Source organism: Cynoglossus semilaevis, chromosome 10 (genome assembly GCF_000523025.1).
Source record: "Cynoglossus semilaevis isolate Cse_v1.0 chromosome 10, Cse_v1.0, whole genome shotgun sequence".
Taxonomy (NCBI): domain Eukaryota; kingdom Metazoa; phylum Chordata; class Actinopteri; order Pleuronectiformes; family Cynoglossidae; genus Cynoglossus; species Cynoglossus semilaevis.
In genome coordinates, this window is record NC_024316.1 from 11,327,691 (window position 1) to 11,351,734 (window position 24,044).

General features: G+C 39.7%; 3 protein-coding genes across 8 annotated transcripts in view; 1 reads left to right on the forward strand and 2 right to left on the reverse strand.

The window, feature by feature from the left end:
- LOC103385031 (hyaluronidase-2) overlaps positions 1 to 3,969 on the forward strand; it is a 10,682-nt gene extending 6,713 nt beyond the window's left edge. Inside the window, exons 5-7 of the mRNA XM_017035694.2 lie at positions 107 to 193; positions 364 to 558; positions 1,793 to 3,969. Coding sequence (XP_016891183.1) covers positions 107 to 193; positions 364 to 558; positions 1,793 to 2,173 — 663 coding nt within the window. The 3' untranslated portion in view covers positions 2,174 to 3,969. The remainder of the gene's footprint in view (positions 1 to 106; positions 194 to 363; positions 559 to 1,792) is intronic.
- A 177-nt stretch (positions 3,970 to 4,146) lies between these two features.
- borcs6 (BLOC-1 related complex subunit 6) lies at positions 4,147 to 14,232 on the reverse strand. 6 transcript variants are annotated; one of them, XR_003050901.1, is made up of 8 exons: positions 9,541 to 9,623; positions 8,008 to 8,641; positions 7,509 to 7,692; positions 7,150 to 7,332; positions 6,745 to 6,908; positions 6,525 to 6,608; positions 5,607 to 6,239; positions 4,147 to 5,459 (listed from the first exon to the last, which is right to left on the reverse strand). XR_003050901.1 is itself a non-coding variant. In XM_025059488.1 (8 exons), exons 2-7 carry the CDS (start codon positions 8,611 to 8,613, stop codon positions 6,114 to 6,116), a joined length of 1,347 nt encoding a protein of 448 aa, XP_024915256.1. In that variant the 5' UTR covers positions 8,614 to 8,641; positions 9,541 to 9,623; the 3' UTR covers positions 4,147 to 6,015; positions 6,102 to 6,113. The 6 variants fall into 6 exon arrangements, 5 of the variants coding, with proteins under 5 accessions (XP_024915256.1, XP_016891786.1, XP_016891790.1 ...); XM_025059488.1 differs by having other exon boundaries at positions 4,147 to 6,015; positions 6,102 to 6,239; XM_017036297.2 differs by lacking the exon at positions 9,541 to 9,623 and adding an exon at positions 13,952 to 14,232 and having other exon boundaries at positions 4,147 to 6,239; positions 8,008 to 8,624.
- Positions 14,233 to 15,732: 1,500 nt separating this feature from the next.
- sema3h (sema domain, immunoglobulin domain (Ig), short basic domain, secreted, (semaphorin) 3H) overlaps positions 15,733 to 24,044 on the reverse strand; it is a 51,370-nt gene continuing 43,058 nt past the window's right edge. The window contains exons 11-18 of the mRNA XM_008318750.3: positions 24,028 to 24,044; positions 23,389 to 23,518; positions 23,169 to 23,257; positions 23,035 to 23,076; positions 22,491 to 22,648; positions 22,086 to 22,147; positions 21,731 to 21,873; positions 15,733 to 20,608 (exon numbers count right to left, since the gene is read on the reverse strand). The exon at positions 24,028 to 24,044 is cut by the window's right edge and continues 94 nt beyond it. Of these exons, the coding sequence (XP_008316972.1) occupies positions 20,150 to 20,608; positions 21,731 to 21,873; positions 22,086 to 22,147; positions 22,491 to 22,648; positions 23,035 to 23,076; positions 23,169 to 23,257; positions 23,389 to 23,518; positions 24,028 to 24,044 (1,100 nt within the window). The 3' untranslated portion in view covers positions 15,733 to 20,149. The remainder of the gene's footprint in view (positions 20,609 to 21,730; positions 21,874 to 22,085; positions 22,148 to 22,490; positions 22,649 to 23,034; positions 23,077 to 23,168; positions 23,258 to 23,388; positions 23,519 to 24,027) is intronic.

Sequence of the window (24,044 nt, forward strand, 5' to 3'; positions counted from 1 at the left end):
TGTCTTTTTCCCCTTACCTATAAGGGAAGGGAGTGACTTGTTGTTAAAGAAGAGACGTCTTTCAATTCTGTGCTGTTGTTTTTTACGGTATATTGTCTCACTGCAGACAGACCTAGTCAACACTATAGGAGAAAGTGCAGCTTTGGGAGCAGCAGGAGTTGTTGTCTGGGAGAGAACGGAGGCTAAAACCGAGGTACGCACATACTGTACCTATATGATACATGTCTTTAAAGTTATTTGGAACTTTAGCTTTGGTTCGAACCCTGCCTTTACTGTCTTGACCTGAAAATGAAATATGTGCAACTGTCCAACGTCTGGCACTGCTGTGAACTCTCTGTCTCTCTCTCTTTCCTAATTTCCCAGAGAGAGTGCCAGGACCTGGCAGAGTTTGTCCGTAAGGTCCTGGGACCCTACTCCATAAATGTTACCACAGCATCTCGACTCTGCTCAGCTTCTCTGTGCCAGGGAAAGGGCCGGTGTGTCCGTCAAAAACTAGAGAGCTCTGCTTATCTCCACCTCCCAGCACCACCTGAAGCGGTGGAGAAGGTGACACAAAAGGTGAGTCCGGTTTAAAGAAAAACCAGGGCCCAGCAGGTGATGGTGCTTATAGGTGTCTATGTAGAGTACTGGTTGACTGTAATGAAAGTGATGTCTTTTTAGGCCACCAGACATTAATGCCATTGTCACACTGCAAAATAATGAGGACTCGCTACTCCAATAATTACTAAATTAACCACATATCCATCCTGAATTAACCAATTCAGGTACATAGCAAAAAAACTACTTTGCTATGCTGATGATATGACAAAATATATGTGTCCATTTAACAATCACGCAAAATGAATGCACCCTTCGTTCCCTTCTGAATGTAATATTATAATGTGTGCAGCGAATCCAGAATTAAACGTGTGAACAGAATTGTTGTGGTTGAGTGTGAAATCAGTCAATGAGTGTAATGCTGAATAAACAAACTGATTGCACATCAACTTCCAGATTGATAAACACACGCTGACATGTGTAGCATCTATATTTACTTTTGTAAAGACCATGTGTGACGTCACAGCTCCTGTCCATGCAGGTCACGTCAGGGCTGTGGACTGTTGACACTGGAGTGTACGGTACATAACCTCGCAAAAACAAAGGACTTACAGTGTGAACCCAGCCTAACAGTAACTCCTTCAGCTAATTTCTAATTCTTACACACTAGCTCAAACAAAACTTCTCTTTGAGCAATGTATTATGCAGAAGGATTCTCCAAATGGGTTTGTGTTAGTGTGTCTTAATCTGCATAATTTCCAGAACTAACAGTGCAGTGGTGTCACGCTCACAGAAAGGTTACAAACACACATGAGACTGGTGCAGATGTAAGAGGCTTTTACGAGTCCCTTTGTAAAACAAAACAAAGCCCTGGTGGCCCCTTTGACTTTCCCTCTTTTCTGCCAAAAACCGTTGATTCACAAAAGCCTGTGAGAGGCGTGTGCGTGAGGAGAAGCGAGACCTCAAATAATCACATTCTTTCTGTGTGGGAACACTCATCCTGAGTCACGTCTGATAAAAGGTGCGATTTTTATATAAAAACAGAAGGAAATCCAATTGTCTGAGGAGCTTCACTGTATCAACAACACAATAGCTGAGACACAACAGTGAAGGATAAAGTGGACTTCAGAGCAGGAACACTTTGTTCCCCTCTGTATCAGAGATATTCAGAAAAAGAAGCCTGAATATGCTAGAAGGCTATTAAAATTCAGAATAAAAAAATGTTTGCTGCTGTGTAAATGTGTCTCCTTCCCAGGCAGAGGCAGAAAAAGCCACAGATCAGACAGCAACAGAGGTGAAACCAGCAGAACCAGACCCAGCTGAGATATGGAAGAGGGACTTTCAGTGTCAGTGGTACAAGACTACAGACGGAGACGTCTCAGACCAACAGTCTCCCCAAGACGGAGCATCTGCTGGGGAAAAGACTGGAAACCTGGAAACTGTGGAAACTGCCACAGCTTTCTCATTTTCTTCTACAACAAAAGGTGCCTCAGACACAGGGTTCAGCTCTTCGGGTTCTTTACGTCCAATGGATCCACCCGAAGGAGCCAAAGACAGAGGGGGCGATTCACCATGTCCCCCACGTCTGACTCTTCTACTTGTACTTGTGACTGGAAGTATATACCTGGAACTCTAACACTGAAATAAACCTGACTTCAGGTGGAAGTTCTAGGCTTAAGCCGCCTCTCCTAAGTGCCCTTGAGCAAACCACCAGAGGCTAAGTGCAGCAGGTGTTGCTCCGTAGCTGAAAATGTCATTTTCATAGAGTAACACTAACAACTGTGTCTAAATCTGAAAGGTCTATCCACCGCTACCAGGGGTCGTGCCAACGGACGGTGAATCCCACGACTGTCACAGACAATTGTCCGTCTGTACCTGATGTCATTCTAATATTTGAAAGATGAATGCGACACAATAGGCCTGACCGACTCATGTGCTGCTGTAAAATTACCGTCCAATCAAATCAAATTGGAACATTTCAATTGCAGAAACATAAAATCCATCTGTAAAACCTACAATGACCATTTCATTGTCAATTGAAATCAATAAAGACTTGTTCTGTTGCATGTCCGTCATTTGAACAAATCAAGAGTTAAATTGAAATGGACTTTTAATAACGATGAGTCATTAAATCAAATTCAATTTAAAAAGAAAATTCGACGTGCTTCTACCACAAAATAACCAGGCACTGCAAAAGTGGAAAAAAAGTCAACAAAAAGTGCAGTACAAACGATCAGAGCTCTCGGGTGCCATCTGCCTGAAATCTGCTGAAACTGCACATTTCAGCTGAAATGTCAGAGGAGGAAGAGCGCAGAAAAAACTGTTAATCCAACCAAGACTGAAATATATTTAGAAGTTTATTAGATGGGAGCTGGTGTAATCCCGCCTGGCTTACTTGGGTTATTAGTAAATTATTATTTTTTCTAAAGACTCAGTTCAACAAATGTTCCCCAGACGTCAATAAGTACTCTTATAAAACTTCAATTTTACCAAATATAAAAAAATAGTAGTTTTCATTAAGTGTGTCCTTTACATCATGCTTTAACGTCCATTTTACTCTAAATGGGATCTCCATTCATGTATCTTCTTAAGAGCCAATGTAAGGGAAAAGATGGTGAACACAGAACACATATGGACAGTTTGAAGTTCACTGGGCCACATATAGAGACAGTCAGAGTCACACTCATACCCAGGGTCAGTTTATAGGTTCATGTTAGTCTAACAGCCAATCTGTTTGTTTTTGGACTGTACAGGGAAATTGAGCTTAAATCGGGCGGCAACCAACAGGACATCGGTCAGTTACAATGACTATTATTAAATAAAAGGTTTTAATTCATAAGTCACTGTACAGTAGTTAATACCTGCATCCCCTTTCACATAAAAGATGTCAGCATGTGTTCGTACCTTATGTCATTTTATTCATTAATTTTCATTCAAATATACACTCAAGACCAGGGGTATCTGAATCATTTTAGTAACAGAAAGATCATATTTACACAGGTACATCTGATTGTACAACAGAAAATGCATTCATCATACATATATATATATATATAATGAATAACAAATTTACATTTCCTTCTCTGTCCCATCTCTACCATGTTGCTCAGACGTTCATTCTGTAGAAACTGTACCTTCATTTTAAAGACAGTCATCACAGCCCTGACCTTTTTTTTTTTTTAAATCAGGATATTGTCAGGATGAGTTTTGAGGATGGTAAACTTGAATTTTCTTTCTCCTTCCTGACATTTTCTGTCAACTGTCACAAGCTAAAGCAGGAAAGGAGAAAAATTGCATTCCTTGAAACAGAAGTGAAACTATGTTAAAAATAATTATGTAGAGATGAAAGAGTAGATGAGACGAGGTGAGATGACACTGCTGCTCAAACGTCGTGATACAACACTGTCACAAACCCACTGTAACCAACCCAAACATCAATTAACAATGAATGTAATGTAGGGATACATGAGTCAATATTGACTGTTGTTGGTACAGTTATATATACATACATATTTGTATGTATGTATTTAAATATTTAAAAACAAAGCACTGTGTGAATGTGGTCTAATTTGTTGAAGCTTATGTGATGCATTTCAATGGATGACTGAGTTAACAATTGAGGTGCGGCTTTATTTCCATTAAATACAGTATTTGCCATCTGACAAAAACAAACATTTGCTGTAATAGGTTCTTAAACAAAATACTATTCTGAAGGAGAACTTAGTCATTTAATTTTGGACAAAATGTGGCCCAGCCACAAATGTCAACAAATATTTAAATATCAATAAAACATACTTCTATGGATGAAACAGTCTACAGTAAGTCTGACATGTGACAAAAGACATCCCCAGTAAACATGACTCAAACCAGATCACATACAGTACTGTAGTTCCTGTCATCAGCTATAGTGACACATACAAAACCTTTGTAAACACATTGATTTACTACAGGGCTCCACACCAGTGCAATGAAACATGTGCCACAATCTCTACATAATTTAACTACATCATTCAGTGGCAGTGTGCTGAACCCACGGCCTCCACACTGATCAATCACCCAGTGTTTTTAAATAGTAAATACTCACATCCGGCCCATTTTAAATGACAAATGCTTAAACAGCGGCCTGGCCTTGTTCCAGCCTTCATCCCTCTGTTCATCTTATTTAAAAAAAAGATTGAGGTCAGTTTTTTCAAGAACAAATAATCTGATTTTTAATCTATTATAATTAAATTATACTTTAAGTTACATTTAAACTCAATGCAAACAGAGGCAAGGCTTTGGTTGTAATACATTTATAATATTTACTGCATTAATCCAGAAAAGACTTTATGAATTATTATTATTATATATAACTAATAAGTCAAAAACACCTAAAAACTCACTTTAATTAGGTTTCTGAATTAAGGCAAAACACATAATAGTTGATATTGTAATACAAAATGAATGTGTTTTGCTGGAAAAGAAATTGAAGAGTTAATAGTTTACCAAATAATGAACTGAATATTTCAGATGATGAGTTGACAGTGCTCAGTGACATAGGCAGAGAACACTGGGGTTTAGCCCAAACAATGCAAGTTTCTGCAGAGACCATGACAACAGGTAGGTCATATTATTATATATTACTGTGTAACATATGGGTAAATTATTTTATATTCACTTTCTGTTGTGAGAACTTGATTCTTTTATCAATGTCCCATCACTTGTGTTGTCTGTGGAGGCTGGATTGCATTGTTTTTGTTGATCCACTGAATAAAATCGAAATAACTTTGTTTTGGGGTGTTTTTTTTTTTTACTAAAAATGGACAGCTATCATACATACAGTATGATGTACTACATATTTATTTAGGAATGTTGAGGTGAAAAATATCAAGCCCCGAAATCCTGCACACTGTCAACAAGATCATCGTTGAGCCTAAGAGAAACTTAGAGGGGGAAAGAAAAATTACTATTAGGGAAAAAAATATTGAAGCAAAAATGAAGTTAAAAACTTTATCAGAGGAACATATGACTCAAATAAGCATAAGCACATCTTGAACAAAACAAAACATTGAATAAAATGGCAAACTTACAGATGTAAAGATGCAGACTTTGGGTTCCTCCGCCAAAGTCTTTGGAGAACATTTAAATGTTTGTAGACAGTGAGAAGTTAGTGCAATCTGAATGGGGCCGGCTGGACGGATGGTGCCACACAATTCCTTCTACAACATGAGACTGTAGGGTTTACCACCTCCTTATCTTCAGGGTGTGTTCAGGGCACTCAGCTAAGTGTCTCCCAAAAGTGTTAAAATGCAAGGTTTAAGCAGAGGAGCTGAGGCTGCTTTTACAAACGAACGGTACTCAGACCCAAACGCAAATCAGGGTCAATTCTGTTGAGCATTCACAACAACAACATTTGGTCAGTTCCAAACAAAAGAACAAGCGGAGGTCCTGTTAGTGTTGATCACCCAGCATGTCCATCATGGCTACAATGTGCGGTGCCTGCAAAAGTGTGGAGTTACTCACAGACATCATCCGCCAGTACGAGCTTGACTACAGATCTTCGAAGCAGGGATGGATTTGCGTACCAGACATGCAGGTTATTTGCAGATTGCCTCCAGAGCATCAAGGGTACGCTTAATGTCACGGATCTGTGCAGCTAGAGTGTGTATGGGCTGCATGGAACGATCCAACTCCTCACAGCGAGCCATCAGTGTGTACATGCCCTGTGCGAGCAAAAACATACAGCAAGGTGTGAAGAGCCTGTTTAAACATGAACTTCAATGTGCAAAAGAATTGCCTTTTTGACAGGCATAAATTATACATAAAACACAAAAATGAATACTTGCATTAACTCTGGATAAATTGCAATTTTTCTTCTTTTTATTAACTTAATTTAGAATACATGCTATTTATATTCCTGCAAGTATTTTTTTTCCCCTTTCTCCAGGACATACTTTTTATTCTTTTGTGGTTAACAACGTAACAGAGTACGTATATATACTTGTCACCTTTATACTCATGTCCACAGACTCTCCAAGGCTGTCCACTGAGTCTCTGTAGGTCTGGATGTAGCCCACACTCAAAGCTGTCATCTGGATCAACACACAGAAGGGCAGAATCAGTAATTAAGATGAATATCAAATACTACTTACATATTTGCAGTAAAAATACTGCCAATACCATGCACAATACACCTGCTGCTCTAAATCTAAAGAGTTGAGAACTTACATTCTGAATCGTTCCATTCAGACTCCGCATCATCATCTCTACACTGTGTGCCACTTCTTTGGTGTGTTTTTGTAGGTCCAATAGGACAGCAGGATCAATGGGTGGAATGTCAGCTGGTCTCCGCGACAGCCCTCGACTTCTGTAGATAGGCCCTGAGCAGTCAGCTGGAAAGAAAAAAATGGAGAAGTAACTGAGAACCTAAAAAACTGAAAAGAACAAAAGAAACAGGAACTGACTGAAAAAGAGTTTTTATATCATTCTTGCTTTGCAAATACTTCTATAACCATGAAATACTCTTATTCAAAAGATGCAAACAATAACCTGTCTTAGACTGTTATGTTTGTAAGCAGTCATTAAAAACTTTACAGTCCCAGTAAATGGACTGCATTACTTCACCATACTCACAGTCACTGCAGTCCAGGCTGGGCTTGGAGCTCATCTTTATTTTCTGCTCAAGGTTCTTGGTGATGAAGTTGGTCAGATCACCCTCATGGCTGACAGTTCCTTCTAACTCAAGGGCAGAGGAGATTGTAGCTCGTCGACCTTCTGATTGGCCAGTCCTACCTCCACCACGGCCTCCTAAACTGCCTGTGAATACAGAATCATCAGCTAAAGTTTAACAAAAAATATCTATGGATAAAGAACAGTTTAAAAAAACAATCTACAGCAACTTCCTTTTACGTTATTGCTGCACAAAAAACTACTTTAGACAATATAATTTTAGAAAGGTCAAAGTGGACAATATCTGTTTGACAGGTTTTTACCTCCACACGCTTGGCTAATTTCATCCAAGCTCTTACTGTCTTGCATCCCCCGCACATTCCGAACCCAGACTTGGGCCATGACATGTGGAGGACAGGGGTCATCTTCTGAAGGAAGAAGAGGAGGTGGAGGAGAAGAAGAGGAGGAGGAGGTGGTGCTTGGACCAGGGGCTGAGGATGAATAGTGCTGTGATGACAAGAGAAAAAAAAAAAAGGTCTGAAAAAGTAACATTATTGCTTAGTGTATCAGATGTAGAAATCCTTATAAAAGCAGGCTTATGTCCTAAATTACGCAATAGTGTCATTTTCTTTGATGGAAAGCTTTTTGCATCATTATGAAAATATTCCACCTTAAAATATTATACCTGGCTGAGAGATTCCCCATGTTCTGGTAAGATTAATGGTCATGATATCAGCTGATTGTTTTTCTTAGATTTTCCCATGACATCACCGTCATGGGAAAAGCTCAACTGTCAGAGAAATAATCCCACAGTCTGCTCACCTTTGTTCTCCCTACAAAATGACTTCTCCGTTTTTTGTCATTCTTCTCATCATCCTCCTCATCCTGTTTCTCTTTTTCTCCATCTTCCACCTCATCCTCCTCCTCATCCTCCTCCTCCTCCTCATCTTCCTCCTCCCGGCTGGTATCTCCCTCTAACGTCTCTGTCTGCCGTCTGGTAGAACCTTTTTCGATAGAACCTTTTTGCTGAGAAAAGTCTTTGGTCTTGGCCAAGTTCCACTGCAAGGTTGCATCAGGAAGTTCACAAGTGTTGGAAGCCTTGGAAAAGTCTTTGATAGTAGATCCTGATTTTAAGTCATCTGCATTTCTGTCTTTGCAGTAGGAGGGATCTTTTACCCAGTTGGCTTGTGAGGACACACTAGGTGTTCCATCTTTGAAGTTAATTTGGCCATCAAACCCTTCGTTTTCCACAAGACTCTCTCTGTCCTCATTGAAACTATCTTCTGACGAGTCCTCGGGACAAGGTGCTCTGTTCTCTCTGCATATAACTGAGACAGGATCGTGGGAACCATTCTCCGAAACAACAGGTATCACAACACCATTAGCAGTTTCTGGCACTTCTGTGCCACTCACAGGGGAGAGACTCATCCCTCCACCTGCTGGTAAGAGAAAGCCACTGTAAAATGAGAGTTTCAGCTTTTAAATAATGAAATATTGTTTTTCTGTGAGTGTAGACAGAAAAAACATAATGGAATAGAACCAAACATGAGATAATGCCTCTCTTTTACTGCAGATCTGTCTGTATTTAGCTTTTATTATATTTCTGCAATGGTTAGTTAATTAAAAAAAATTGTAAAATTACATCAAAATTATATTATTTGGTGCAACTCTGCAATAAATCAAATGTATTTGTCCGTCCATAATAATGTAAAGAAATTGTTTTATATCTAACATAGGACATCAAGCCTAAACGTATCAAGAGTCGAAAAATTTGCCTATTGACATTAAAAAAATATGTTAGCGTAAAATAATCCGTTTTAGCCAGGGAACGTTGTTTAAGTGAATATATTCCTTTCGAGCACATTCAGGGTCCCTGAAGTATGTAGGGCACTGTTGACACCTAAGAACTTAACAAACAAGTTCACAAAAATATTAAATGACGTTATAGTCGACTGGCTGAGTTCTCACTATGCTATCAGCTGACATTCTTAGGACTTTGTTGTCAAATGCTGTTAAATAATGGACCCAGTACGAAGACACCGTTGAACATAATGAAAACAGAAACAAGGAACTAAAAAACATTTATAAATAGTTTCGTATCGAGAGTGTAGAAGTTGAAGCTCTGCTTGCCTTTAGCCGCCTTGCTAACTCACTGTCAGCGGGGAAATGTTGTTAATTGTTGTTAGCATTGAGTGGCTAACGCTTGCTGTCAAGGCCTTTAAACAAACAGTTACGTGTTTTACGTTATTTTACCGAAGTTCACACAAAGCAAAAGCGAATTTGTATTTTGGTGGAAAAAACAGAGAAGTCTGTTAACAGCACCACGTAATTTATTTTGTTACAGAAAACACTCACCAGAGCAGTTCCTCTTCTGGAAAATATAAGCAACAACCAAGTCCGACACAAAAATTCTTCCCCTCTAATCCCAACTAAACCGTTCCGCGTTACTATCACTTCCTTAAAAATACATAATACAATAGAAAGCCAGGAGCATGCTAGCATGGACATTATCATTTAGATGTTCAGCAATTCATCTTAATCCTAAATAAATTATACACGAATATGAACACATGCATTTGAATATACACAAATATTGACTTTTTTTATAACGGCAGTAGCTTTTATCACATGACTGTTTTTAGAGTCTAGGATCAGTCTGGATAGATTGTTGAAATGTCACGGGGTATAGTAAAGGTCTAATAATAAAGGTAACAATAAAAGTCTAGAAAATACATCTTTTTTTAAAAAAAAAAAAAAAAAGGAATCGCACATGTGTCGACGAGGGTAGATGTCCTATTTTCATGACTTCCTAAGTATATTCCTAACAGTACTACGAAAACTACCATTACCACCACTACAGGGGCTGACGGATTTGATTGAGTTAACGCTGCATCTTCACTCCTTCTCCTACAGATGGAGACAAACGCCTTTGTCTTTTGCCCACGTTGTCATTTCAGCGTTGCCATGTAAGGCAGCTCGTACATAAGGTTGAGCGTCATATTTCGTGTTACGAAAAAAAAGCCTCCATGGTCGTTATCCCGAGCTTTTTAGATAAAAGAGTAACAACAGTGCCAAGGACGGAAGAGGACAATTCAATATAAATGTATAAATTAATATGAATAAACTGGCTTTTTAAATATTCTGGCTTTACTTCAAACAACTAACCATCAACCCACAGGTAATCTATAAAAAACTATATATAAAAAAAAAGTTCAAAGTCAAAATAAAAGTACAGGTTAAACAAGGCACTCCCATAAAAAACTTGCACAGCTAAAATTAAAAGCTAAGCTCTGTTTATTGTATAAACACACCAGTGGCATCAGGTTGCCCAACCATACCTTGTAGCTTTGTAATCATAATGATGGAAGAGTTGATGATTAACACAAGGGTCTTACTGGTGACCTTTCACCCAGAGTCAATTTCCTCTGTCTTTTAATTAGCTGTAAAACTATTGCCTGCCCTCTGTCACAAACCGCTGATTTATTGAATGAATGTGTTTGCCATTCCGTAAACTTGATGGTCAAACGTCTGGTAAAGAAGCCTCAGTAAGGACTTGGTTTAGTCTTTGTGCCTCCACTGTGGAACCCAGGCCTGTGTCTGTGTTTTTTCTGAACAGTGAATGTGGTCAGAAGTGACACACACTGCTGCAGAGAAGAAGAGACCATTTAAACCCACACAGCCACCACATTTTCAGAGATCTTGTAAAAATTTCTAATCCACCCCATGCATCCAGACCAGCTGCTGCCGCTCTGCTGGTGGTTTCCATGCTGTTGTATCCCATTTGATTCATTTTGTGCCAAACATCAAAGCTTGAGACAATTACCTAAAGACAATTAGCTTTCCAAAAACCAATAGTAAAACACCCAGTAACCACTCTGACCCATCCCATATTTTTATGTGTCTCCAAGGAAGCTACCACCACAAGGAAGCTATTTTGACAAAGGCAACTGCTGCAATAAAGACAACATTTCGTAGAATGAGGGATACACAAGGAATTTAAATGCAGATTGGTTTTCCCCTATTGTAATAGCTGTAAACCTAACTGTTGTGTTTTCAACCAAAATAAAAATCATAAATTACTTAAATTATTTTGAGAAAAAAATATTAGAAAATGTCAGTCATTAACATCTACGAGAATTTTGAGAAATGCTGTAGAACGGGAGTCAGCCACAGTTGTAACCAGTGGCATAAATAATGTATACTATGACATTTAATGTTCTTTTGTCAACACACAGTAAATAATGTCCTTACATGACAAACGTATGTTGCAGAACTCCTCTGTGGCTGTAAACACACTCCTTTCCACACAGGCTTTAAGCTGAACTGTTTCTTCTCTGTTCCCATAAATCACCAGCTGGACAAAGAAAGCCACTTAAACAGGTCACTAAGAAGTAGGCCTACTAAACTATATTTCACTCTCCGCCTCACAAATACACTCTAGTAGATGTGAACGCGCTGTTAGAGTCCAGCAGACCCAGTCTCCTCTGACTTTGGCCCTGGGACAAGATTAGAAAAATGTTGGTTATTTATGTCCAGATAAACACAGGCAGAATAAAAATAGAAAAATAAAGACGTAAACCACAGTTTAAGGTGCATGTGATCGACTGTAGACTTGGAACCCTGTCACATGACTGCAGCACCAGGCCTGGTGCATGTACCTATGACAAAAAACTGTTTATCCCACAGAATCTAGATAATATGAAATACTACATGACAAAGTTGTCCTCAAATTGTGAAAGTATCATAACCAAGTCTTATACTATTGCAATGGACAGAACACAAGTATTCCACATAAAGACTACACTCAGGTGGATTTAAACATAGACTCAGTTTCCAGGAGATGTTGAAACCATTACATTCACTTTTCCAACCAAACATGTAAAATGAGTTCTGTATAGGTTTAAATACATGCTATAAAGATAAAGGTCTCAGAACTGGGTGGTACTGTTCCTCCTGCTTATCTGTTTTCACCCTGACCAACCCTCCGTAAACAATTCTCCTTGAGACATCTGCATCTCATGAAAATTCTTCCTTTGTGCGTGAGGCAGCTCACAGATTTCAATTTCTTTTTTTTTCTCCAACTCAAACTGTTCAAGCCTTATATTTGCTGGTTCCACTTTTTACAAAACAGGAATGAATGTTTTGACCAGTATCTCTGTGGCATCTGTATTCCTTTCATTTTCGATTCTCCCTCTAACTTACATACGCAGTTTGTTAACAAGCAGTGGAAAGGCAGATCTGGTGTCTTCACTTTATTTTTATTTTTTTCTCCACTGTAAATTACTTTAACGTCTGGTCAGACTAAACAACAGAGGAACAGACCAAACTAAACCTAAGTAGATTAGACCTCACCTGGGGCTGCAAAGGTTTTGTTTGGTTTTTTTGCTGACTCTCAATTACTACAAATTTAATTGTGAAATTAAGCAGGGTGGTGCAGTGCTTAGCGTCGTTGCCTCAAAGAAATAACCCTGGTTTAGACAGGGCCTCTTCCTCTGAATAATAATGCACATCTCAGTTTTCCAGAAAGGTCAAGAGACACCGAGGTTAATAGAAAAGTCAGAACCTTCCTGCATGGATGTGACATTTATCCTTGTCTCCTCCTGTGAAGAAAACAAACTAATTCCGGTTTTGATTGGAGCCTGGCCTTATACACCGTCTACATGGACTGGCTCCATGACTCAAAGAGAAGGACATCATTATTTTGAGGAAAAAATCCTCAGTATGTGTGGCATTTTCAAACATCCACAGGAATTATTTTACAGAGGACCATTTGACTCAGGAAGCTGTAAAATTCTGTCCGTGAGCCTGAATGAACTATTTTGTCCGACATGCAAAAAAAGCTGCGGTGAAGAACACAGGCCACTTATTTCACCTAAAAAGCTCTTTTATGAACAGGGCTAAGAAAATGAGACCTTCTCTGTGACCGAGTGTCGTTAGAGCCGGGGCAAAATGGTAGTTGACTCACTATGTGGCAAATTCAACCAGTCTCCTCCCGACTGTCTGTTTCCTTTATTTAAATGTTTTGATTAAATTGTTGAATCCTGGTTAAATCTTTTGTTGGGAAAGAAAATGTCAATGGGTTTGTAGCCCGTGTGGGCAGTAGAATACACCACTTACAGGAACTGAATCCTTCCCAAAAACTGCAGTAAACTTCTATATAGTTCGGTAATTCAGTTAACAAAGGAGTCAAACTAGTATTAATCCAATTAATCCAAGTGTTATTTATAAACTCATTTATAAACTGCTGAATATTTTGAGTCTGGTTTCATGTTAAGTTAGTCAATTGTTCTGTAATTGACCAGTCTAATTAATTTACAGGGGAGTTGTTGACTAGGTCTGAGGCTTGGAATATACAAGGATTCTTCCTTCAAAAACTCCACACTGAATGGATGATATCCATCCATCCATTTTCATCCACTTATCTGTTACCATTATTTATTAAATCATTCATTAATTTAACCAGGGTTCCAGGTTTACCCTGGAGGGGGCAGGATACACCCTCAGACAGATGATCAGTCCATCACAGAGCCACATAATGAATCCAACAACCACTCACACTCACACATATGATCTATATAAAGTCAAACTAACCCAATACAGGATCTGACATGTTGCAGTGTGAGAGGAAACAAGAGATCCCAGAGATAAATGCATGCATAGATGTGGAGAACAAACTCCTGCAGAGAGACTATCAGTTATCCCTGCTCATCTTTGTAAGGCATGAGCACCAACCACCAGGCAGCCATCTTACCTCCTTGTCTATTACCTCTATCTTTACGTCCTCCTCCTCTTCGTCCATGGATCGTCCGTTTTCTTTTATCCAGCTGGACAGCTTTATCTCCAACATCCTTTATCCAATATATTTACTATCTCTCCTCAGCACATGTCCGGACCTTCTAAGGCTTGCTTCTCTGACGTTATCTCCAAATTGCTCTACTTCCGCTGTCTCTCTGATCGGCCCATTTGTGGCCTCATTCATCCTGGTCACTTCTGTCGTCAAAGACAGCAGGCTGAGCTGGTGTTGAAGGAGATAGTGAGGCACGTCCAACTATAATTTAAACCTTCCCTTTAACACCTGCTGCCAATCAGTCACACGTCCACCCTGTCACCTCCTCCTGCCAGGTGTACCTTCACTTCCTCTAATCGTCACCTTCCCTCCCAGCTTTCTCACAGAGCACAGAACTATTCTGTCTTGTTTTTACAGACTTTACTTCCTCTTCTATCAAATGCACACCTCCAGCTCTCCAGGCTCTCTTCCAGCTGCCCCACAACAGTAAAAGTGACCTCTTTGTAAATGTTACAGCACAATTTACAATGTAGCTATTCATGGCAACCGCAGTGTAGGTCTCTATAGTCTCAACCTTGGTTAAAACCTGCAAATCATACTAAAACACTCTCCCTCCAATCTTTATCTCTGGACTGCTGTAGTGCACATTAATTCTCATTAGGTGAGGTTATAAGTTTAAGATAATTTAAGTGGGAATTAACATGTGTACAAACAATGGGAGCACTGAATAAATATAGAGTATGGAGGAGTCTGCTGTTGATCAGGCATGAGTGGAATGTATTTTTCAACCATCACACTGCTCAGCTGTGCACACCAGTAGGTTTAGTACTTAATGAAAAAAATGACTTGCATTGGTCGGTGGTAGAGATGAACCAGTGGTTCATGCTGGATGGTACACATGTTACTGTCTTGGCATGAAGACAGTAACAAAAAAACAAAAAACGTTTTAATTTTACAGCACATTCCTGGCTTGGACTATTTTCTAACTAGATTATTCTAGAGTTGGCAACATTTCTGCTATCCTAGTAGCTAATAGTTAGCAATTTTCACACAGCATTGTTTGTTAGTTTCAGCTATATTTTATTATTATTATTATTATTATCTGTTGATTGGCTGGCTTGTGCTCAGATTGACACTATTGCAGTCTGGGTGTGTATGTTCTAATAAATTACAAACGAACTAGTCATTTCATAGAAGAAACAACCTTATTAGGATAATTCAAATACAAAGGCTTTAACCAGCTCTGAAACAATGTAATTTATGTGTAGTTCACTGTCTGGATACCTGTGTTTTAAGCTCAATAAATCCTAAACACAAAGACTATAAGTTTACACCAAACAAACAAAGGAATCTATATAAAAGAGAGGAAATGATTCAATAACAGTTTATTTCTGTGTATGGAAGTGTTCACTACAGACTGACACTGTTACTGAGATTTAAGTACACCATAACACAGTTGAACATTTTAGTGGCTGTGGAGCAGATCTGCACCATGTCTTGGATGTTTGAACAGTTCTCCATAAAAATGTCTCGTAGAAGCGTCTGCCTTCTGCACGTGCACATTCAATACATATATACATCTACACACTTATACACATATATACACAATATTCACAAGCTGGAAACTGACAACAGTTTGAATCATGCTTTAATAGACTGGATTGGGGTTTAAACATAAGGTGAGAGGACAGAATTTGACACATCAGTTCGCGATGTTCTGGTCAATCTGTGATCCTGGCATGGATTGGGGTTTACATCAGTTCACGATGTTCTGGTCAATCTGTGATCCTGGGTAAATTTAGTCTCTGTGTTAAATCATTCAACCAAAGAAGTCTTTGTGCTAAACCAAGCTAAATAGATGTTTTGGAGGGTCATGCAGCACACATGATCGAAGATTTATCCAAAAGTAATTAGGACAGTGAAAGTTCCTGAAAACCTTCCTAAATTATATTTTCCACTTTACCTGCAAAACATCTCAGAAAGTTTTTGGCTTAAAAAACCTGATCATCTGCTTACTTTATTGGGAATAAAAAGAAAAGCATTTGACATCCACCTTTAATAAGAAAAAAAGGAGATCTAATCACTGTAAGTGTTTCAACTTTGAACCTTTTGAACCATTAGTCGAAGTTTAATTAGCTTTCATGAAGCATGGACGTTCTCAGTATCCTCCTGAGAATCCTGTTTGAAGTACAAACTTGTGTTTTTGGATGCTGACAGAGCCTCACATGCTGCACGTCTTGTGTTTGACACATCTGTATTCTGACTTCTCTAACTGCCTCAGCAGCACATGCCAAATCTTGATTTGATTTTCCTGAAACCTCCTACATCTCCTCCTGTACATCCTTAAATATTTGAGAGGCAGCTTTATGTTCTGCAGCTCCTGGGTGTCATGAGCTAACTCACAAACCCACTTTCTTTCACTTCACTCAAATGTTCTCATTTACTGTCGAAGTAGCTCAAGAATCCTTGGGCCTTTCATGTGGCCAGAGTCAGGCAGCTGAAGGCCTGACTCCTGTTAACTCTCTGCAGGTTCCCTTTACTTACAGTCTATGATTTGGTTTATTTTTCTTACAGCATAAAACATCTCTCTGATCCGTCTCAAAGCTCTGAAGGGCTGGGTTTTAGGATCACACACAGAAAAGGATCACATTCCCAGAGTCATCACGTGGGATAAAACAAAATTTATGAAAATGCGAGCGTCTGTTATTATTGGACTAAGCCGGTGATATTGCTGCAAAGCACCTTCTGAACTGCACAAAGGTTGGACTTCAGTCAGACTGTCTGGCTCTTTCTCTACTTTTCACATGGATCGTTTAAACAGCAGCATCAGTCTATATTTAAATCCTCACTGCTCCTGCTTGTAATCTTGTTATTCACTCCACAAGTTTCTGCAGCCATTAGAGTGCATTCAATACATAAGACAGAATATAAGAAATGGATATAATCCTTAGTAAAGCCTTTAAAGACGACGTCTCAGCTGCTAAGGACATGTCTCTAAATGGAAGTCTGAAATAACTTGTCTTAGTCGAGGGTTTTAGGGCTTTTTCTGTACGCCCTAATGTCAATCCAATCCCATTTAGAAAGAAATATAAGACAAAACATGGTTGAATGTGTGTGTTTTCCAATGGTATGGTCACACCCACCAATGCTGTTGCCTGCAAATATGTTCCTCTTAGATCAACATGTTGCGCTTTATGGTCTCTTTTCCTCTAAATGGGAATTAAATGTTTAAAAAATGACAATGTTTTCACTTGGTGAACACAAGTACATTCTTTTTATTTTTGTTATTGAGTTAGTCATCTTGTTTTTCTCATGAACGTAACATTAACACAGAGTCACTTCTGCCCTTCTTCTACTGCTTTAACATGTAGCTATATTTAGAGCCACATCTCTACTTTGTTGTTTATATAGTCAGTGAAAAAAAAGCCTTAATAAAGACTCACAAATAAAGGTTACCACTGTAATCTGTGACCTGAGGAGACCAAGAAGCAGTTCCTAAAAACTAAAACAAGTATTCCCACATTAAAGAAATAAATACCATGTTGCAGAAAGTTAAATACTGGGGAGGGGGGAACAGGATCCACTCGACAACAAGTTCCAGCTTTGTACAATAAAAGCTTCTGTATTATACAGCAGGTCTGCTAACACAGTTTACAGCCAGATGTCATGACTATTTGGAGCAGCGGGACCTGCAACATGTTACTCCACAGCTTCAGCCGTGCTTTAATCCACTCAGAGACAGCGTCGCTCTGTGCCAAAGTCTAGGAAACATGCACGTTTTGTACAGAGTCTCTCGGCAGTCCTGTCGGAAACATGCTCCTCGTAAAGGTCCTATCAAATATGAATGACAATCTTTAGAAGGTGTTTTTCTTCCTTTCAAACCGAGAAAAACAGAACCACAAAAATCAATTTCACTTGCTAAAAATATGAAGTTAAATACTACATATAAAAAAAAAATTCCTGTGGCTCTTTACACACGTGTGGTAGCACAGACCCTGTTTGTGACATTTTGTGAATTGATATGAGGGCTTGATTCGGCCTCATATTTTAGCAGCAACATAATTCCTAACTTGGAGAAAACACAGAAAAAAAATGAAGATTTACAGATTTGTTTTCAGACCGGAGATGTTGTCCAGGCACCACTTTTTTTTTTTTTTTTGGTGAAAATGTACAGTAACATTCTTCTTAAATCTGTACGCAGCACTGATGATGAAGTGTGGAAAAACAAAAGCAACGCCGAAAATAGACTTGAACATGACACAGCACACACTCCTCCGCTTTGCTTACGTTTCCCCCGCACCTGCATTGCACAGACGACATTACTGAGCCAAACATTGTGGAAAAGAAAATGGAAACATCTCCTGCGGTAGGTTTGTACGGCTGTAGCACACAACAGTAATGACCTGGGAAAGTAAATCTTTAACCTCATCAAAGCGGTCGCAGCGCTTTCTTCATCTTTCATCTCAGTGGTCGCGGTCGGTCTTCTTGTGGTCCGACTCCGCCCAGATCAAGAGACCAACCAAGGCCCTCGTTTGGAGATAAATGCAGGAAAGAACTGGTGCATTTGACATACATGTTCATCAGGGAGAAATGCATGAACATAATCAGTGCTTTTTCCCAATGTAAATAATCCCAATCTTTGGGACCTACACTTTGGTCTACGTTTATGGTCATGGCCCAAATCTTCTGAACTAAAATACTTCACTTATTTATGATTGGGCTGAGCCATGAAACAAAGTGGAGGTACTTTTTTATATATGGAAATATATAGCATAAAAATTGTGACTGGATTGTTCATTGACCCAAACGTTTGCTCAGGTCTGTCTTTATCGAATACGACTTTATCACTGTATATTCAGATCCTATTTAGAGGAAAATTAAATAAAAAAATACCACAGGAGGAGACAACACGTTCAAATGGTTTGAAAACTAGATGCCATGTTCTATTGATGATGACCAGAAACATGTGAGTGTGTCCATTTGGTATGTTTGTATACTTGTATGGAATGTGGTTTATGATCTTCCTCTGTCACCAAGAGAATTCAGTAAAATAGTCATTTTTCCTACAGCTCTCAAAGACAAAAGCTGTAGTTAAAGTATGCAACAGCTTTTGGCTAAAACCCAGGCTTCCAGGTCAAAACTGGACCATCTCATTTAGCTCCAGGTGCAGCTTTCTGGCCACAACCCACAATTTGAGAAGCACAAGTCTTTCTTAATTATTTTTTAAAACTCTGATTGCTTGGTTATTGAAAATGAAGTAACCGCTGAAATTTCCAAACCAAACTGTGCTAAAATTGATGTGTTTTTAAGCCTTTTCTAGAATAACAAACTGAGGGTGCCATACCACAGATTCAATTATGTGCCCTACACAGATTTCTTTTATAGTGCTGTGCCTTTTTTTTTTTTCTAGCAGTGAAGCTCATCCTTTCAAATGCTTTTGCACAATTTAGCCTTCGCTTCTCTATTGACGGCTGCAGCCTTGAAACATGAACATGACAAAAGAGAGGTTTTAAGTTCCTGCACGAAATAATGCTAACCAGTGTTTGCCTTGGAGGCAGCCAATCAATCTGAAAACATCTGGTCTGTTTTTCAGAGTAACTGGTATGATGTGAATTTGTAATTGATTTGCAAAATCATACACAAAGTTATGGTAGTCCTTGAGGACGGCAATCATTTGATTAGCAATGATTAAATACCAAATTATTAAACTAGACTTCTGCTGTTTGTTTTTTTTTTTTACTGTCTGGAAGAATTCCAGAACCAAAGATCCGTTATGTGTCCCGGTCACGACACAGGGTCAGTCGTACAGAGTGACGTGGACATGCTGGTCATCCTTCATTCAGCATGCGTTACAACATCTATCTTTAAGCTGAACTGTACATTTTCTTCTTTAGTCTCGGTTCAGGTCAAACAGTCTTTTCTGTTCACATCCACATGTACATCATGTCTTTATGGAGCTTAGTTTCAAAGTTTTTCTCTATGATGAAGGGATGAATTTACTTTTTCTCTTGATAGATAAGTGCATGCGCCTGTTGAAGTCTCTGTACATACAGTATGTGTGTGTGTGTGTGTGTGTCTCAGTGTATAAATAAAGTTGGCGTGTGTGTGTGTGTGTGTGTGAGTGTGTGTGTGTGAAATCTGTTAACACGGATGTGTGCCTCTTGATGAGCCTTGTATTCAAGCGCTCCTTGGTGCTCTCTGCATGGGCTTGCTCCTGCTCTTCCTCCCGGCCACTCTTCCTCCACCTCCTCCTCCGCCCGCTCTTCCTCCCCCGTGCTTGTGCTTCTCCCTTTTCTCCTTGTTTGGCGTCACCATCATGAGATCACCATGGCGACCGTGGTTGCGTGGAGGCCGGTATCCCAGTACCTTGCAGTGCTGGCCTATGTTTCCCGGGTGAATCAGCGGCATCGTGTCCTCGTACCACGGCTGGATTCCTCGGCCGTGATAGAACGCGCTGGACCAGGGAGAGAGAAGGGGATTGGCTGATGGCGTCCAGACGGAGAGTCGGACTGTGACAGCTGTCCAGTGGTAGCCGTGCTCCTCCACCTGGCAATGGTACACACCACCGTGAGACAGCTCGGCGCGACGAATCAGGACGCCACGCTCGATTACCACCAGCTGGTCACCTGACACCACCTGGGAAACAAAGAGATCCATCACCGTCACTTTAATTATTTCCACTGATATGAACTTGGCAAAATGGGTTCTTAAAATCAGTGGTAAAGGCTTTGTACCTAAAACATATAATTATTATTGTTTTTTTCTGTGCCAAAAGTTATCAGCCAAAATTGTTTATGTCTTATGAATGTGGCTTTCTTGGAAAATAGTTTACAATCTGGTAAAGATCCAGCTCAAGGTTCTCCCTTAAATTAATCAATGAACTACTTGCTGAGGCCTATTGACAAATGGTCCAACTGAAAGAGTTGTAACAAAAGAAAAGTTTTTTAGGGGAAAAAAAATCAACAGACAAACGACTGAAAATCAATGGAGAAAATGTTATCAAGGGACAAGGAAAAGATGGAGATTTTTGCTTGGGATTTTTCTCGGTATGTTGGGAAAAGGCCAGAAGAAAAACAAAACTTCACAAGGTGTTCTGTATTGGTTTACACCAATAGAAAAATGGCATAGGTGACACTTATTTTAAAATATCTAAAGCTCACTGTTAACAATATTAAACATGTAAAAATAAAAATGCATAGTAGTGTTTTAGAAGGAAAAAAATACCTTCAAACACACTTTCAACTCAACAAAGATTTTCAGCTCATATAAAAGCAATCCCACCCTCCAACGATAGCCAATACACCTATAGATTCTAAATTAACTAAGTCATTGTATAAAGTTTCTGAGTATATGCTAACAGAATCATTTCTGTTCATTTGCGAGCTGGTTCTGTCCTCTCACGCATGCTTTGTCTTAGCATCAGCTGTCAATCAGTTGATTGACAGCTGATGCTAAGCCAACCACGCCTCTCCCTCACCCTGAAGTCAGTCTCCAGAGGCGCTGCAGACAGGCTGTCTTGGACCAGCCCTGCACTGGCATCTTCACCATGTTTAAGAGGGATTCCATGGACCAAAAGCATGTTCACACTTTGACTGACAGCTGTGTGCCCCCACCCATGAGTTGAGCCTCTGACTAGTTAGTGAGACGAGGCCCTAACGTTGCTGCCAGGCTAATCTTAGGGTCTGAGTCACGGGGTATTTGACAGCACCTCCCTGACAATATTGAGATTTTGAGATTTAAGAAGTCCTTATACAGTACCTGGTTTAGTTCAGGACTGTTTTCTCCAGCCTCTTTGTACCAGGTAACAGCAGCGTGTCTGGATCGAGGAAGACATTCCAGATAAGTGCTGTTGCCTTCAGCAACCATCATCATCCTCTGCTCTGCCTCCACCTGCAGCACGGCTGAAGTAGAAACAGATGTGATAAGTGAACTGTGATAACACCCCTGATAGTCCACGGCTTATTGTTTTGTCTGTGTTGCTGTAAGACTGACACACTGCTGCACGGGCCTACTTCCTGTGGTTTCATTTGGGAAATCAAACTTTCTGCGTGCCCTGTGTCCTCCATACGTTGTATGTAAGAGACGAGTATGTGCCGCGTTATTGGTTCCTCACCTCCTTGTCTCACACACTGAGTCAGTGGATCCTCTTCCTCCCCTAAATGACGAGCATTCCTCCTGTGGACAAAAAGCAATAAACTGAACCGCAGAATTTCAACCATCCCGTTGCCGCAAGAGGCTGCAGCACAATAACATCTCTTTTTTGATTTCATGTGACATTAGGTAAGAGAGTTAAATTTGCCTTAAATGTGGCATAAAGAAAAGGTTTTGTTGTAATTGAATTTACGGGCAAGAATCCACTTGTAAATTCTACGCTAATTTAGCAGGTTTGTTGTTAGATTCTGTTTGTAGTCGATGACTTTAGCTGAGAGTGACGATGCTCAGACCCTCAGAGTTATACAACTCACAGAAATGCTTTTCACATGTTTGAAATCTGAATAGGGAAGGTCAATTTCTCTACCTGCGCACAGTGGGCATGTATGGACTACAGGCATGTCCGTCCCAGGTGCAGTAGGGATCTCTGGCCAGACAGCACTCAGCGCAGGCCTGGCCATACAACTCACACTGGTACAGGGCCAGCTGAGACACACCCTCCCTGGAGCCTACGTACAGCCACTGCTGGAAGAAGCAGAGAAGGCAGCACGTAAAAAAAAAAAATCACAATGATTGAAGGATCAGACAAAGTAGGAGGAAAAAACTTTTAGCCACACCAGATTCACCTCCACCCTGTGAGTCACACATTCAACTCATGGTCTAACAATGCAACGGAACAATGTATGTTTGTATGTGTTCGTTCCTGCTCTGACCGAGGAGGCGTAACCATAGCAACTAGTGATGAAGCTTCCTCAGAGACACAAGGTGGAGTTGTGAATGATAAGTGTGAAATGATGAGAATGATACAAGTGTGACTGTGTGTGTGTGTGTGTGTGTGTGTGTGTGTGTGAGTGCAGGAGAGAGTTGGAAGTTTGAGTAAGTTTTCCGAGTCTCTTCCTTCCATCAGTTACCTTTTTCTTTGACAGTGTCATGGCCGTCACAGGAGATTTGTGCTGAAGTAACAGACAGAAAAAGTTGACTTATAATACGGCAGACAGTTTGTGGAAAAAACATGTCTTTTTTTCCTCAATATTTTCTTTTATACCTGAAAAACTTGCAGCTGCTCCAGTGTGACTTCTTGACTCTGACCATGCTCTCTGGGCAGATGGATTGCTTTCAGCACCAGACCAGAGTCTGCAGGACAATAATAACACATTTGTTGTTACTAAGGTTTCAGTGTGAAGAGAAACACCTATAGCTAAGGGCACAACTTCACTTTTGAAAACTGCACTTAAGAAAAAAAAGTCCAGCATAAAAACACAGACCTGTGCCGATGAACAGAACATCGTACGTGCTGTCTACCGCCTCCACTCTGTCCACTACCAGTTTGCTGAACTTGTAGTGAACCCCCACTCTGACCAGGAGGGGGCGCTCTCCAAGTGGTAGCACATTCTCCTAAAACAGACAGAATTTTAGGCATTTTGTCAACGTGAAAATAATATTGTTAAAATGCTCTGTAGAGAACTGTGTATGTTTAAAGATATAAAAGCAAAAATGATACTTCTTTTGAATTAATCACTAGGACTGTATGGTGGCACTTCAACATCAGTAATGCTAATTTCTTGAGTATATTTATTTAATCTCGCTAATGTGAGGTGTAAGGAAATGTACAATAGTCAAAATAGAGCCAACAGAGGGCAGTAATGAGACTGTTATTAGCATAGATGTCATCAAAACCTCAGAGGTAAAAACTGTAAAAAAAAATCAGGTGTGTAAGATTGCAGTTTTTAAAATATTGGAGGCCGGTAATGGTTGTAAAGTGATCAAATTTGTGAATTGTGTCCATGGATAAATCTGCTCACTTCAACAGGCTAAATGTATTAGCTGTATTTTTTATTTGTATTTGCTTAGAATTTTGGGGAAAATTGGCACATTTAAAACATAATAAAAAAATCAAATAAAACCTCCAACAGTGGATGTG